At 43.0% G+C, this 16947-nt stretch overlaps 1 protein-coding gene across 1 annotated transcript; it reads left to right on the top strand.

The window, feature by feature from the left end:
- Positions 1-351: 351 nt before the first annotated feature.
- On the top strand, positions 352-14744 carry TMEM30A (transmembrane protein 30A). Its single transcript, XM_083497390.1, has 7 exons — positions 352-952; positions 6677-6793; positions 7836-7943; positions 9911-9998; positions 10735-10884; positions 11590-11796; positions 13398-14744. Exons 1-7 carry the CDS (start codon positions 677-679, stop codon positions 13589-13591), a joined length of 1140 nt encoding a protein of 379 aa, XP_083353516.1. The 5' UTR covers positions 352-676; the 3' UTR covers positions 13592-14744.
- The last annotated feature ends 2203 nt before the right edge of the window (positions 14745-16947 follow it).

Below are 16947 nucleotides of genomic sequence, written 5' to 3'. Positions count from 1 at the left end.
CCTAAACCCCGAAGGCTTCATTTTATATTTCCAATATGTTATTATTAATATATGCTTCCTACATAGATCACTTACACGACACAGTAATCATACTTTTATTCAATTTGAAAAACAGTAGGTAAAATAATGTAAAACTATCCAAAAATAGTTAAAAGCAAACTGCAAACAACACTATTGATGCAAACAAGGCGTTTCTGCTTGCGCACTATGATCCTCAAGCACAATTATGCTCCATGCGGGTCCGCTCCTTTTTTCCACTCAGTCGATACTTACTACGCAGGCGCGTCTCCGGCATCGCTCCCGGCCGTCCGACTTGTTAAGCCGCTCCCACTGGTTCTTTAACCCTATCAAGACCCGGGCGGAGGAGGAGCTGGAACCAGACTTCGTTCCGGAGTCGAGAGTTACGCGGCAAGTTCGCGTCATCGCTCGGCGCATGCGCAGGGAGCCTTCGTGCGGGCGATGCGGGAGAGGGCATGCCCAGAAGGAGTCGCTGGCGGCGGCGGCGGCGGCGTTCGGAATTCCACCCCTCCCCGCTTTGTTTTGACGTCGTCGGCGTGCTTGCGCAAGCGCAGTCCGAGCTGCTCTTATACCGATCGAGTGGAGGTTCCGTAGTGCCAGTTCCTGCCGCCGCCTCCTCGCCTCCCTTTAGCGCTCGACCCAGAAGCCCGGACTCTCCATGGCGATGAACTTCAACGCGAAGGAGGAGGTGGACGGGCAGGTCCCCGGGAGCAGCGGCGTGGGGGGAGCCGGGGTCGGGGTCAGCGTGGCCGGTGGGGCCGGAGTCAAGAGCCGAAAGCCCGACAACACCGCCTTCAAGCAGCAGCGCCTGCCGGCCTGGCAGCCCATCCTCACGGCCGGCACCGTCCTGCCCGCCTTCTTCGTCATCGGCCTCATCTTCATCCCCATCGGCATCGGCATCTTCGTCACCTCCAACAACATCCGCGAGTACGAGGTAGGCGGGGGCGGGGGGGGGCAGGCAATGAGGGGGGGTTACCCCACTTTGGGGGGCACGCCCCCCCTTGTCAGAGGGGGAAGGGGGCAGCCCCCCACTTCTTGGGAGCAAGCGCCGTGGGTGGAACATTATAAGCCAGTGAGTGGCATGGCAACAAGGAAACGAACACACTTTGATTTGGGCTTATATAGAAGCCTTAAAAAGAAATCCTTTAAATGTCTTTCAACTTTATCCCTTTCGACGTGGAAGAAATATGCTGCCCAACTGGATAGGGCAGGTTTTTTCATCATCACAGGTCTGGCACCGTCAATCACCTTGAAAGAAATAATAAGCGCTTGTGGTGATGATGCAGAGAATTTGAGGATGGCGAGGGCACCAGGTAGCGCATCTGTCTCCAACCTGGTGGTCTCTGGGTGGTGTTGGGATACAGCTTCTGTCAGCGCCCAAATATTGTAGACAAGAACCTCCGGGTGGTGCCTGATTTGTGGCTGCAGTGTCTGTGGGAACTTGGGGCCGATTCACGTTTTCTGTCATTTTGGGCTGACTTGTCCAGGGTGTAGGTAAAGCCGTTACCTGGGCAGGCATATCATGTGTTCTGTTCCACACCTGTGATGTGTTGGCACACTAGCAGTGCAAGCACCTTGGGCACTGATGAGTTTTATATTACATGGGCATGGGTCAGTGCACGTGTACACTAAACACAAAGAGACGTGTGGGGAACACTTACACAAATACAGTGGTGCCTCGCAAGACGAAAATAATCCATTCCGCGAGTCTCTTCGTCTAGCGGTTTTTTCGTCTTGCGAAGCAACCCTATTAGCGGATTAGCGCTATTAGCGGTTTAGCGGCTATTAAAGGCTTAGCGGCTAAAAGGCTATTAGCGGCTTAGAAAAAGGGGGGAGTGAAAAAAATCGCAAGACTCGCAAGACGTTTTCGTCTTGCGAAGCAAGCCCATAGGGAAATTCATCTTGCGAAGCACATCGAAAAACGGAAAACCCTTTCGTCTAGCGGGTTTTTCGTCTTGCGGGGCACCACTGTAAAGCCTTTACTAACAACCTAAGGCCTGTATAATTCATGGCTCCTAGTTGTTTTATTGGTTTGAGAAGTGTGTGAGGTGTATAGGAACTGTCAACTATAGCAACTTCCTGTGGAACAGGGAACCTCCATAAAATTCCATAAAAACTGTTATGGTTGTACTGCCCCCGCCCCAAGCTGTTACTCTGAAGAAGAGTTTCAAAGGAAAATGGGTCTTTGAGGGTTAAGTTGGATAGTTTGTAACCATTGTTTGCAGTTCTGGTTTAAGGAAACATATTGGTGGCGTTTCAGAGATTATTTCCAAAATGTAATTGATCCAAGGGATACAAAAGAACAGAAGTGTTTCCATAAAGCGCATATTGAAGATGGACAAAATGCATACAAATAGAAATGAGCAACAGTGTACATAACTGGTGTATTAAATAGAATGCAAAACAAGAGAAAATAAAAACTGCTTCTGCAATTGGATCATAACTTTTTATAAAGGAGCAGTTTCCCCCTCTGCCTTTTCCCCAGACAGGGGAATCTTTGATCTTGCAGAAGTTGCTGAACTACAGCTATGATCAGCCCTAGCAAGCATGACCACTGGCCAGGGATGATGGGCATTATAGTTCAGCAACATCTGGAGGGCCAAAGATTCCCTACACCTCCTACAGTTTGTTGCCAGTTGTTGTCTGAAAGACTAGTAAGCACTGTACTTGGTTCTCGGTTTATCACAGAGGTAGGGAACCTGTGACTCACCAGATGTTGATGTACTACAGCTCCCAGCATCTCTCACCATTGGCTATGTTGGCTAGGGCTGGCGAGAGCTGGAGTCTGACAACAGGTGCCACAGGTTCGCCAAGCCCTGGGTTATCAACTTAGGAGTTTTCCCTACTTTATTTTTCCTACACCAGCTGCTGTTAAGTTGTGTGTGGTCATTATTTTTGGAGTCTACGTGTACACTTTAAGTGTATTTTGGTGGAGACTGTTGTTGTGTCTTGAGTAAAGTTCACTGACTATTTTTCCTACTTTTTAATGTTTAAATGCATTGTGTTGTTCATTCTATGTCATTTCATTTTGGTTAAGCTCTGGCTTTGCCGTTTACTGCCAAGTTCCTGGTGTTTTGAAATGCTGATTTAGCAAGCACTGTTGTAGATAAAGCTTGGCTGATGCAGGAGGAAGATGATGCAGGTTAAACGAGAAGGAAGTACTGAAGATGTGTGTGGGAGATGGAGGGTGAAGAGAATCAAGAAGTAGCCAGGGACTGGGGAAAAAACATTGGGAAATGCAGGGATGAATAGGGAGAAATAAGGCCTGGCTGTGAGAGGACAAAGTGGGTGAGTGGGTAAAACCAACAGTGCAAAAGCACTGATGTCAGGAGAGTGCACTCTTTGAAATAAGGGGGGGGGATACAATTAAGAAGAATTAAAGCCACTTTAAGGGCCACTTAAGACAAATCCTCTTTGTATTTTGATGCAAGTTGAGAAGGAAGGTTTGCCCCCCACAAATAGACACCCCAGAGTGCAAAGTTAAACTATGGAATTTGCTCCCACAAGATATGGGATGTAGTGCTCCCACAAGATGTAGTGATGGCTTGAAGAGAAGATTCAACAAAATCATGGAGGATAGTTGCTACTAGCAACTTTGGCTATGTTCTCCCTCCACTGTCGGAGGTAGTATACTGTTGTAGTCATGTCCTGCTTTTGGACTTCTTGTAGGCATCTAGTCGGCCATTATGACAAGAGGATGTTGGACTAGATGGGCCTTTGGCCTGATCCAGCTGGACTATTCATGTTCCTGTCCAAACCACAAAGCCGCACCTTTGGCCCCAATAAAGCTGAAATATTGTGGGCCAGATGCAGACAGCTGACCAGAACTGTGTCCTAGACCTGCATAAAACCTTTTACATATTACGATAATGGGTGCAGGGCTTCCCCACCTTTTAATTTGGGGTGTGTGTGTAGGTATAATTGAGGGAGAAATGCACAGTGAATGTCTTGGCAAATACCTCCTGATTCTATTTGACAGGCTTAGAAACCTATAGGAGCCTTATTTTGTCTTGGACGTAGCTGATCAGTGTATAGTAACAACAACTACATCATTCTGTTTGATCATCTCAAGAACTCACAAATGGTTGCAGTTCTTCCTACTTCTTCCACCCCTAGTTTTCTGTGTGTGTTACTATTAGGCAGGTAGCCCCTATGCACCCAGCATTATTTCTGCACATTGACATAATTGCAGCCCGAGAAAGGCATTGACAGGTACATACTTTTGCTGGCTGCACACAGTAATGTTAATTAGTTCTCTGATATTCTGATTTGAGAGTCTTGTTGTGAGCCTCAAATGGACAGCAGTGTCTTGAGAAATTAGCCCTTGGGCAAACTCCACTCTGCCCAGCGGCTTGCTTAGCATCTTGCAGTGGCTCTTGATTTGGATGCATTTCATCCCATCTCCAGTATTTCCTGCCTGTAGCAATTCATGGGGAAATGTAGGGCTTAGGGGAAGTGGCCTTGCCGCAAAACGCGCACCAACGCTTCTACTTTTAGAATTGCGAAGGTGACTTGAAATGCAAGAAGTGTTCAGGAAAGGGAAGCAAGACTCTTAAAACCAAACTTGGCATATTGCTTGAAAAAAATGGATGATGGAGAATGCCTCATGAGCTAAAAATACATGGTCCGGAGGAGGGTGGGGTGTAGGTACTATTGGTTCTGTTTTCTATTGGATTGTTGCCACACAAAAAAGGTGGTTTGCTTTCAAGTGACTCCCCCCCCAAAATAATCCTTTATCATAAGATGGGGAAGGGGGTTTAAACAAAATTCCTTTGGTGTGAGGGGCAGTTCAGGTATGATTCTAGACATGCTTGCTTGTATAATGGCATTCTTCTCTGCAAGCTCCCCACCCCACTCCAAGTATCCTCAAAATCTGCTTCTGAAGGCCGAGAGACCTTCTGGAGCAGATCTGAGCTGTGCACAGGGATAGGAAAGGGTAGTTGACATGTGCAGTGCATGATACAGCCCATAATGAATATGCCAAAGTTGAAGAAAAGATATACAGATGTAGTGGTAGTTTTCTGTCAGTGCAGACTTCAAGTATTGTAATTAATCCAGTCTTTATAGCTTGGGCCTAAACCTGGAGACATTGCTAAATGTGCTTTCTTTGTTGTTGCTGCAGCAAGCATACATTATTGCTGTGGCAAACAAACATTTAAAGGGGAAGCATTGCTATGGTATACATTGATGGTTTGTGTGTTAAGAGAGACTATGGAACAACAGTCTCAAAATTCTTTTTTGTAAATTTACCATTCTTTAGGACTAAATACACAGTTGTTTTGCTACAAACTGAATACATATATAGAAAACAAATAGGGGACAGATCTCATGTGATGTAAGTTCATAATGGTAATCCTGAACAAATACTCTTTATTGGTCTCTAATTAAGGGAGATATTCGTCTTTAAACTCTGAACTTCTTTAAAACCAAAGACAAGGTTGACATGTACTTAATGTCCTCCCTTACTCACTGTGCGCTGTTAATAGCTTTCTAAAAATAAGCACCTTTGTTTCCATGTTTAAGGATACAAAGCAAATCTGTCAATACTGAGATGTTGCTAGCTCCAGTACGGTTACTAAAATGAGACCTTGTTTTAGATTTGCTTTAGGACAAAAATATAATGGACCATAATCTTGTGTCCAGCACAGGTTTTCTCCCCTCTCTTAGTATCATCATTTAAGCAGAATATCCGTCAATGTTTCTGAAAATACCCACTGCAAATATTTTAAGAGTTTAAGGTGTTAAGGACAAAACGAGGAAGTACCACTGACTTGCTGTTGCATATTGTCCTCTTTTGGTAAAACTTGTTTGTGTAGTTCCTTATTTTCCACTAATAATGTAGCCCTAATATCCACACCAGAAAACAAAAGTGAAGCTTTCATTTTAAATAAATTATGAAATGGTGAGATTTTTGTCAGTACTTCCAAGACTGCAGGTGTGTCGGCTTCCCAGAGAGAAGCATCTTGGGATAACTGTGATAATGAAACTTCTTTAAGCCAGGAGTGGGCAACTTGTTCCGCATCTTTTCCCTCAAGCTCAGATGCTCCTGTAAAGTCATGAGGTCTGGGAGTTACTCCACATAAAATGTGAAACTGTTTTGAAGATTTAGACAAGAGGCAGTGAACTGCACCAGAGATCATCCCATTATGAAGTGCCAGCTAAACTGTCTTCCCCAAACTGGGCAGCTATTGAAGTTCCTGCCAATAACTTTGTGGCATTCCCAGGACCAGATAGATAGATAGATGGATGGATGGATGGATGGATAGATAGATAGATAGATAGATAGATAGATAGATATAAAACACCTACATTTTCTTATTTATTTTACAGCATATAAACCTTGCTTTCTCATAGAAATCTAAAGAGTGGGCTTGGCTCAAAGCAAGCATCTTTCTGGACGTCTGCAGTTTGGTCATGTAGAAACTTAGATTTCTTGTAGTGCCTTCAAGTGTGCTACGGCCTAGATGCCACCACCATAAAATGTCTTCATAGCCAGCCCTCAAAACATGATCCACATTTGATGCATTATCTGATTACTGTAGTCAACAACTTTGGCTTCAGCAATGAATCAGCTTTCTTTATGTTTGTGGTTTGGTGCTCTTGTATTTTATAGTAAACTTTTTTTCCCTTTTTATTTTTATCTGTCCTTTCTCTGCAGATTGATTATACAGGAACAGAGCCAGGTAGTCCCTGCAACAAGTGTTTAAATGTGTCCTGGAACAATACACCTTCTTGCACGTGCACCATACACTTTACACTGGATCAGCCATTTGAGGTATGTTACCTTAAATGTGTGTATATATGACAAAATAACTGTTTGACTGTCTGTGCTCATGTAAAACTCTTAATTGGAATTCTTTCATACCGGCCTCTTTCCACATTGCAGACTTTCTGCAATACGATATATATATATATATATATATATATATATATATATGGGACATCCTAAAGGTTTTGGGTGGTATTCAGCTAAGTTTTACTCACGGTAGTCCCATTGAATTTGATGTCCATGACTAAGTTAGGTTCCTTAATTTCACTTTCTGCGCTGAGTAAAACTTAGTTAAATACTATTCATGGTAAATGAGAATGGTTTGGAAAAAATCTCAACAGCTGGTTTAGTAGTAAGAAGAAATTCAAAATCAAATAAACTAGTGGACATACTGCAGTGGTACTGGAATGTACAGGATACAGCATTATTAACAAAACTTGCTGTAAGACAGTGGTTTTCAGCCAATGTGCTGTGGCACCCTGGGGTGCCTTGAATGATGGTCAGGCAACACTGGCCTCTGTCATTCTTTCTTTCCCTGCCTCCTCTGATGCCCTCTCACGTCTCTGCCTCCCAAAGGCTTGCACAGCTGTTTAGTGCAGCAGCCCTGGCTATAAGCTCTGCAGGCAAATGGTGCCTCTGGGAAGCACCACTATTTGGGTGGGGGCAGCTCAGAGACCAGGGACAGCAGCTGCTGCTGCCCAGAGGACTCCCAAGGAGAGGAGAGAGGAGAGGAGGCTGAGGGAACACTCCACAAGCGAAGGTGTTTGAAAAAAGTGTGAGAAGCTGCCAGCTCTGCAGGCAAGGGGTGACATAACTGGGCTCCTGTGCCCCACAGGGGGTGCCACAGAAAGCAAGTAGTTGGTTAAGGGAGCTGTGGACTCAGAAAGGTTGAAAACCTCTGCTCTAAGAGATTGAAGGTGTAATCCTGTCCCACAATCTCCTCCCGCAACCAGATATTCGTTGTAGCATTTGAAAAAGGCTTTTTGTTTCATCTGAAGCCACCATTAACTGTGCACATTGGTGAAGCATCTTAATTTGTGTATTGCAGAGCAACGTGTTTATGTACTATGGACTGTCCAACTTTTACCAAAACCATCGTCGCTATGTGAAGTCTCGGGATGACAGCCAGCTAAATGGAGATAACAATTCTTTACATGTAAGTGAAACTCTTTGCATAGAATGACATCGTTTTTGGCTTCTGATACTTAAAACACAATAGCTTTTTAAATGTTAACGGGAAAATGCACAGATTGTCATTTGGTGTCTTTTTTATGTAGTCATAATTGAACGCTACGTAGGCTTCGCTATTTGACTCCTGTCCACCATCCATTCCCTCTCTCTGTGTTAAATAAGCCTGCACAAGGTCCCACTTATATCACTGAGAAAGCTTAAGAGCTGCAGGTGGGGAAAAACCTGATGGAAGGCAACATTGTCATTCACTCCTGTGCTCTCCGGTGAAATCTTGAACTGTAGTGGGCGGAGAGCCCCCTTCCACTGAGAATCCATATGATGGAAACCATCCCTGTGTGTTCATTTGATCCCTTGAGGGGTTTTTAAAATCATTTTCAGTTGACCTTAAATAACAGGTTAGGCTGTTTTGGGGCTCTGTATCTGTCTGTTGCCTAGTATACTATACCTGATGTGTAGAAACTACTTCATAACGCTTACTTTTACATTAATTACAGCAGTCCAGACTCCCTCTGTCTTAAGGCATACCCTGTTAGCTTCTTATTGGGCAAACTCTTCCTTATTGGCCTTTGAAAGTATTTCCATGCACTCTTTCTTGGAGTGTGCTTGAGAGAACCTCTTACCGCTGGGTGCTAAGGTTGGCTGCTACTGTAACTCCTTGTTTCCTTTGGCATCTGATGAAAAGGAAACGGGAGCATTCTAAGCCTCACTGACTGTCCAAGCTGTTATTTTATTCAATAAGCTGATGATAGATTTATAGAAGCAGTTGGCTATAAGAATTTTATATCTAAAGATTTTCGGAGTGGATAGTTTGTTTTACTACCGTTTGAATGTTAGTTTTTAAAGTTTTATTTATATATTGTCTTGTGATTGATGTTTATCATAGCTAGGCAAGATACAAATGTCCAAATAAAGAAATTGCTTGCTGGGTGTGGGCAGGAAATAGTGCTATTTTTTAATGAGTGTCCAGATACTATTCTTCCTTCTTGGTAGTGAGTAGCTACAGCAAAGGACACTTGGGAGAGTGTCAACACTCACTCTCTCTCTCTCTCTCTCTCTCTCTCTCTCTCTCTCTAACTGTGATGAGATTGTAGGCTACTCAATGTGTCCTTCACAGAGCAAGAATTACGTGTGATTAGATAGCTATAAAAAGATTAGGCAAAGGGGGGAACAATGCACTTGCATAACCTCATTCTGCCATGGAGACTGAAGCCGATGTGGGCTGTGTGTGCTTTGGGTGTGTTTAGAAGTGGAGCACCCTCTTTTAAGATGTCATGTTACAGCCACAATTCAGAGAGATTACATTCTCAGCTTAGAAGATAAATGCCTGTTTTCTCTTATTTACTAGAAACAAATAGCTCAAATTAAAATTGGTCATTACCTCTGTAATCATTACTTGTAGTCAAGCAGCAAGATGTGAATTCACTGAAAGTGTAAACATTGTTCAGCTTTTACAGTGTTTGATATACTAGTAGTGTGTCCAACTGCTTTCTCCGTAACTTGTGGTTACATTAATTTCTTTCCACCTTGCATCCAAGAATCACAGGGCAGTTTACAATATAAAAACACAAAAAGCTTGCCTTCCCAATTACAATACCCTTCCTAGTCTTCCTTCCAGATCTATCCTTAAATCACCAACGATGAAACCCTATTGCACCACATTGGCTTTCTCTTTTGTAACTTTATTTATTTTGCAGAACTGGGACTTGTAGCGTTAATTGCAGGCAACTGCTGACTGAATGCTTTATAGTTGTTGGCGTGTTTGCCAAAGCATTTTGTCCCGTAACTTGAAACCGTATTTTTTATTTTATTTTTTTGCAATGGAAAGTAGGAGGAAGGGTTGTTGTGGTATCGGTTAGACAGCCTGATGTGTCGATTATAGTTCTGACTAGTGTGTAATCAAGACTGACTTTTCTTTTCTTTTTTACCAATTAGCACCCCAGTAAGGAATGTGAGCCTTACCGCACCAGTGGGGACAAGCCTATTGCTCCTTGTGGCGCTATTGCCAACAGCATGTTTAATGGTATGATTTTGTGTTGGATTTTGAATAAAAGCAAGGAGATATCTATTAAGCTGTCACACTTTCTATCAACATTGTATGCACATAGATGCACCTGAAGGGAGCACTGTACATTCCCCCAATCCAGTAGTACTCCTAGAGGCCTTGTCCACAGCAGTTAGATTTCTTAAGCATTTACACATCTTATGGCAGGAGTGGTCATAGCTCCATGCGCCTTATCCCAGGTCCAGTGTCTGACACCTCCAGGTTGGGTTGGGTAAGGCTCCTGACCGAAGCCCTAGAGTGCTGCTGCCAATCACCGCAGACAGTGCTGAGCTAGCTGGACCAATGCTCTGACTTGCTATAAGGCAGCTTCCTAAAAATGGCTGCCATGCTAATTTCAGTAAACTAGTTGGCTCAGTTATGTGTCACACTGAGGCTTCTGGGACACGTCAGCAGCCCATGATGAGGGAGGGCCTTTAGACTGGGCTGACAGTCTATATTAGCCTTAAGTTATGAGTGTGTGCGTATGTGTAAATAAAGACATGCCGTTGCTTCTTGTTGTTGTTGTTGTTGTTGTTTTACAGAGTTGTGTATTCTGTGCTTATGCACCTTGAAATAGCATCTACATGCAGAATTTGATGTCTTATCTGAACACTTAGGTCTTGTATATGATGCATTGAAGCTTTTGGATACAGCAGGCATGGAATGTGAAAAGGAACCTTGAAAGTGATGCACGCCTATTTGTGTTTCCTTCTAGATACGTTGACACTGTTTCGTATTGACCGTAATGAAACCAAATATATACGTATTCCTTTGACTAAACAAGGCATTGCTTGGTGGACAGACAAAAATGTGAAATTCAGGAATCCTACTGGACCTACAAAGGATCTGGCAATACTTTTCCAAGGTAAAATGATAACACAATGAATTGACCCATGTATGAGAGAAAATAAAGACTCCAATCTGGATCAAGACCTTCCTGGGAAGGTATTGTGGAGGCTGAAGTAGAAATTGAATTATTTTTCCAGAAAAATAATAAACGAGCCAATTCTCAGTTTATGTGGGGGTTACAATCCAAGAATAGAGCATAAAGCCAAAATTGCATATACTCAAAACACATTAGGTTCAGTTGCGGGTGGGATTGCCAAAGTCTTTTTTCCTCCAGGTGATGGTCCCCTTTCTGCCCCCTTCTTAATTTTTAAAAGAAAATTTCCTGAGCTCGTAAAGCTGAAGGCACGCAAATTAAATGCATCTAAGTTGTGAGTTATCTGTAATGTTTTGAATGGGATACACTGTATTGATTAGTACAAGTTGTTGGGGAAACTGTAAACAAAAGTTAGATGTACATTCTTGTGTGCTAGCTCATTTATGGGTTTGCTTTGCTTGATTCTCTCTCCTTCCAAATGTCCAAAATTTCTATTCAAACAGTTTGTTACTAGCTTTCTTCTTGTTCTGCTAATATATTCATGCCTCTTGTCTCTCTCAACCCCACTCCCAAATTATTTCTTAGCAACTATGCTTGCGTTTGATTGCTTGGCTGTGTTCCCCAAGATGCATGTTTTCTAATAAAAATAATAATCTCATATTAGTGCTTTGCATATTTGTTTTTAAGGCACAGCAAAACCTGTCAACTGGCCCAAACCAGTGTATGAGCTAGACAAGGATGCAGACAACAATGGATTCATCAATGAAGACTTCATTGTGTGGATGCGTACTGCAGCGCTGCCTACATTTCGGAAGCTATATCGCCTTATAGAGAGACCAGATAACTTACGGCCTACTCTACCAGCTGGGAATTATTCCTTGGAAATAGAATACAGTATCCTTTTATTAAAAGGTCTAAGAAATTGCAGTCAGTAAACCTTGTACAGTCATATCTCAGGTTGAAGTTGCTTCAGGTTGAGCGCTTTTGGGTTACGCTCCACAGCGACCCGGAAGTAACGGAACGCGCGGAAGCGGCAAATCACAACCTGCGCAGACATGCAGCGAGGTACCACTGTAATCGTCTTTTATTGAATTTTCTTGTAAACCTTGAAGTCATTAAATAGGTAACTGTTGGTAGCATAGCAGGCTGATAAGAATCATTTTAGGGCTGAATGAAAAATCTACAAAGGTCACAGTAGGAGCATGCACAAAATTGTCTCAGTCTGCTTATTATTATTTTTGAAAGGTGCATTGACTGTTGGGTTGGCTGATCTGTGGCCCTTGCCTTCATGTCAGACATCCCCTGCAAGTAATCAGTTCAGACCTCTGGCCAGAAGCACCTGTCCCTCCCTCGGCATCCTGCGTGGAGAGGGGAGAGAAGGATGCGCCCCCTGCACTCACTTTTTTTACTTCTGGTCCCATCCCCCCCAAGGGAATATAGTTTTCTACACACCCCAAATAGAATGCAGTTGCTGTGTATAATTCTCACACCTTGTGATATTTACCAAGAATTGGGTCAAACATAAGGTCCTTTTGGGGGGATCTCCATGGCAGACTTCTGCTTCTCAACACCCTCTCCTGGAGTAGAAAACAGGGTCCTCGGTAGGGCAAAGGGGCCAACTTACTGAGGCCTGCTATTCTTTGTGTCAGCTTCATTCACTCTTTGCCACTGTTACTTAATTCTGCAATGCTGGTGTTCCGGACTTTTGAGTAGCAAAATTTGCTCTTTCCTCAGCATTTGCAGCTCATGCAGAGGTGGAATAGAAGGTGGTGACCTTTTTGGCTTGTAGGAAAAGGAACACTTTGATATTTAGGCTGACTGGATGAGGAGGGGTGTTTGAGAGGTATTTGGAGGGACAGCATGACCTGGTGAGGAGGAGAGAGCTCTAAGGTTTTGCTCAGCCCAGTGGTGGCGCTGATGCCGTTTTAGCAGGTAAGCTATGGCTGAATAGTACAAGGCTATGGAATGGAGAAGGGTGGGTGTACTGAGTAGCTAATTACTGGTTCTTATGCTGGTTTCCTACCAAGTCAAAACCCATGGAGGTTTTCTTTGATAAATTCTGCATGTGGCTTTTGGAATAGGAGGTCTGGCCATCTATCTTCGTGCAAAAAACAACAGCAATAAAAAACCTTCAAAAGTAAAGAGACACATAGCTTCATTGCTACTTTAACAATAGTCATGGTTCAGATATTATCTACGTCTTTGGTAGCCCCCTCTGCCCGTTGGTTTCCTTGTCTTGAAACTTCTTCAGCCAGTAGCCTTGTCTCTGAGTAATTTGCTTCCCAGGTGTGTTTTTTTGTTGGCTCATATTTCGAGTAATAAAGTGTCCCCTGGCTATCAAGCCTTGACTACGATACAGCATGTTCTTCAGAACACTTGCTGTTTGTTTTTAAGTAACGCAATCTCCTTCCTTTGTGCCGATACGAAGCTTTCTTGTTAGCACTGTGACGCCAGCCAGTCATTGTTGGCGAATGTTTTTCCTATACCCGAATCAGATTATCCTGTGCATAGCTTTGACGGGCGAAAACGGATGATCTTGAGCACCATTTCGTGGATGGGGGGCAAGAATCCGTTTCTGGGAATCGCCTACATCACCGTCGGCTCCATTTGCTTTTTCCTCGGAGTAGTGCTGCTAATCATTCATCACAAGTATGGGAACCGGAACAACAGCGCAGACATTCCCAATTAATCCCGCCTCTCCAAACCACATGTACTGCATGTGCATCAAGGCCAGTCCAGAGCGGACACAGCTTTGGAAAGCTCTATCCCTGGTATATATATATTAAAAAGTTGCTTCTGACACAGAATGCATAAGTATATATGAAGCCTTTTGTTTTCCCTTACGGTGGATTAACTTGAAGATAATGGCTATAAAAAGTTACCTATGTAAAACAGTGCTGCCTAGAGGACTTTTTGAGGCTTGGCCTCTGGCTGGACAGGTGCCATGATGCGCATTTAGTCTTTCCTCACCTAATGCATCTGCTGCTTGTGTGCTTTGTAACATGTCCATACCGTGTATAGACTGCCTGGCGAGAACGTGTTTAGGATAGAGTAGCTTCACGTTTCAAGGATGTCAGGTGTGCTGGTGCTTTTGGAAGGAGAAGAGGCCTGCCTGGTTTGTTGTTTGGTTTTTTTTGTCACGCATGGTGCGCATGGGCTTTTGTGTTCGCGGCTGAAATGTTTGCTGTATTCAACCTGTGCAGTTTGTTCTCTGAGCCCAGCTTCATGTTCAAGCTTCACCGTATGTTCCAACAGGTGTGCTTGCCATGTGAACGTGTGCAGCAGCAAAAGGCTTCTTCATTACATTAAAGCCGCTTTTTCCCCACATGGAAACAACCGCTGCCTGTGCAAGTCTTGCTTTAAATTCTTCCGTGTGCAGCTCTATTCTGTGCCCAGCACCTAGTGTGGTCCAAAACTCTTAGCGTGGCTCCTACAGAAATGAAGAGCTTCTGTCTCAAAGGCAGGAACAGCTGTCTGTATCGGTACAGAAATGTCCATCTCTGGTTAAAAGCAAGGGTTCAACCCCGTTTAACATTCCTAATGGGGGAAGAAGCATTAAATTTAATTCAGAAGGTGCTTGAGCTCCTGAATTCAAGTACTTGAGGGTCAGCGAAAGAAACTTGAAGTGTCCTGCAAGTCTGTTACAGCTTGCTTGCGGTGGGGTGTGGGGGACGTCCCCTTCTTGCAAATTTTCACTAAAGTCTTTCCAGATTGTAAGAACCCAGCCCGTTGATCTTAAATTATTAAATTGCTATGTATATGGAAGTTGTTTTACGTGAAACTGATTTGTCAATCTGAATATTTGCTATTGAATAAATGCTGTCATTTGTTTTATGAAACAATCTTTTAGCAGAAGTGTCTCAGTTTTGGGTGGCAGTCATGAAAACTTTCAAGAGGACTTGAAAAGGGATAATGCAAAAACCTCATGCCTTTGATCCTTTTGGGAACCAGAAAAATACAGGAACGTTAAGTGCAGAAATAATTCTGTAGAAGGATTTTGAAAGCTGAGATCACTCAGTTGGAGGCACAGTAGAATTCATTTCCTAGAAAACCAAGTGATTCACAAATATGTAGTCAGTTGTGTTAGTTTACACTACTTCTTTCCTTAAATACACACACTTCCTTGCCAAATTGAATCTTATATACACCAGACTTCTATGTTTGCTATAATGTGTAAATTGAATGCCAGATTTGCTGTAAATACTTGGCAGTGGCTGCCTATGAACTTAATTGTCTAGAACATGCATTCCAATTACTGTAGGGATTTAATAGGAATTGGTTTAATCTGAACCAGTAGAACTAAAACACCCTTGAATTCAGTTGATTTAGATCACATTATGAAAAGCTATCTGAGACTTTTTTAACCAGAGGGGTTTTCCCTGTTCCAAACTCAACATTCCTTAATGAGATACCTATTTTATTTATTTAAGCATTTGCTATTTGCCCATCAACCATCTCCTCAACATTGTTTACCCTCCGCCCATTTAAAAACATTTAACAATCCAAAGTTAGAACAGTGAGATCAATACAAATTACCACTTAAAAATCAATGCAAGCAGCATAATTCCTTCTAAAAATGAGTTTTAAAAACAGCTGACAATTGGTTTATTTTAGCCCTTGGAACAAACATAGTCCTAAAAAGCCTGGGAAAATAAAAAGGTCATCTGGCACTGCAAATAATTTGGTGTAGGCATTAGACAAACCTTGCTAGTGAGAGCATTCCATAACTGGGGCTGCCACCACCAAAAAGGGTATCTTCTTGGTAGATACCTGCCTCACCTCATTTGATGGGAGGTGCTGGAGAAGGGCCTCTGGTAAACATCTGAAGGTCCAGAGAGGTATGTATGAAAGACAATCCTTCAAAAAACCTGACTAAGCTGTATCTCAGGTCTGTTCTCCTTGAAAACAGTGATGTAGACAGAGCGTGTCTACCCAGTTTGCACCAGTTTACCCCAGTGCCTTAAAACTTGCTGTCATGTTAATATAATCTCAGCTTCAGTATTGGATCATGTCTAACTCCAGTGATCCTTTTCTGTACCTGTCAAAATATGCAGCTGTCTCAAACATCCCTACGGAAAAGCTACTGGCTGGCTTAACCCAGTAATAATAGCAATGGCAAAGCTCACCTGGGGTAGCTCAGTTGGTAGTGCAGGAGATGCTTAATCTCAGGGCTGTGGGTTTAGTCCCACGTTGGGCAAAAAGATTCCTGTGTTGGGGGTGGACTAGATGATCCTTATGGTCCCTTCCAACTCACAGGTCCAGGAAGGCAAATTCTGAGACATATTATACATAAAGTGGTTTGGAATATAGATCAAGAGCTTTTTAGCTCTAGAACAAGGCTGTAAGATGAACTGCTAAATTTGGCAAAGAAAAACCTCATTGGAACGAATTTGCTAGCAGCTGACTTTCCTATTTCATGTTGACTACATCTGACTACAGCCACCTCCTGAGAGTTATTCCTAGACAAAACTGGGAAGGGTTAGGGTTCTTCTGCTGTCACCTGTCCAACAAGAACAGGGCTTGGTTAAACAGGTCCGGTGATTTGGCATCTGTTTCTCCATGACTGGTGTACTTTGTCACTTGCTTCCTGTTTAACCACATGCCACTGTTAAAGCAGATTTAACTTGGGTTATCCAGTTAGTCTTTTACAGAGCAGAATTACTGTGTGTTGCACAAGCAGGATATTGTTCTTGTCACAGAAATATTGCTCAGCAGTTAGTCAAATGATTTCTTTCCAAATTTCCTGCTATCCAGCATTTAATCTTGCTCCAACACAAAGCACTGCTGTTCATGGCAAGTAACTGCAGTATAATACTGACTTCTTTCCGAGTCTTGTGTTTGCTTCACATATGGAGAAGAAAAAACTTAGAAGACAATCCAGAAACCCAACTTCCAGTAACTCTGTTGCAGACTATGGGCTTAATTAACATTTAAGCTCGAAAGTCTGTTAGTGTTGTGGCACTGGTGTCTTTAAAGCAGCAAATTACGTAAGAGCTGTCATTCTAATTTGTTGTACCTTCTGTAGAAAAGATGAATAACAAGTTC

The sequence above is a fragment of the Podarcis liolepis genome (assembly GCF_965112155.1).
Source record: "Podarcis liolepis genome assembly, chromosome: 3".
NCBI classification, from domain to species: domain Eukaryota; kingdom Metazoa; phylum Chordata; class Lepidosauria; order Squamata; family Lacertidae; genus Podarcis; species Podarcis liolepis.
This window is presented reverse-complemented; position numbering and strand designations above follow the sequence as displayed.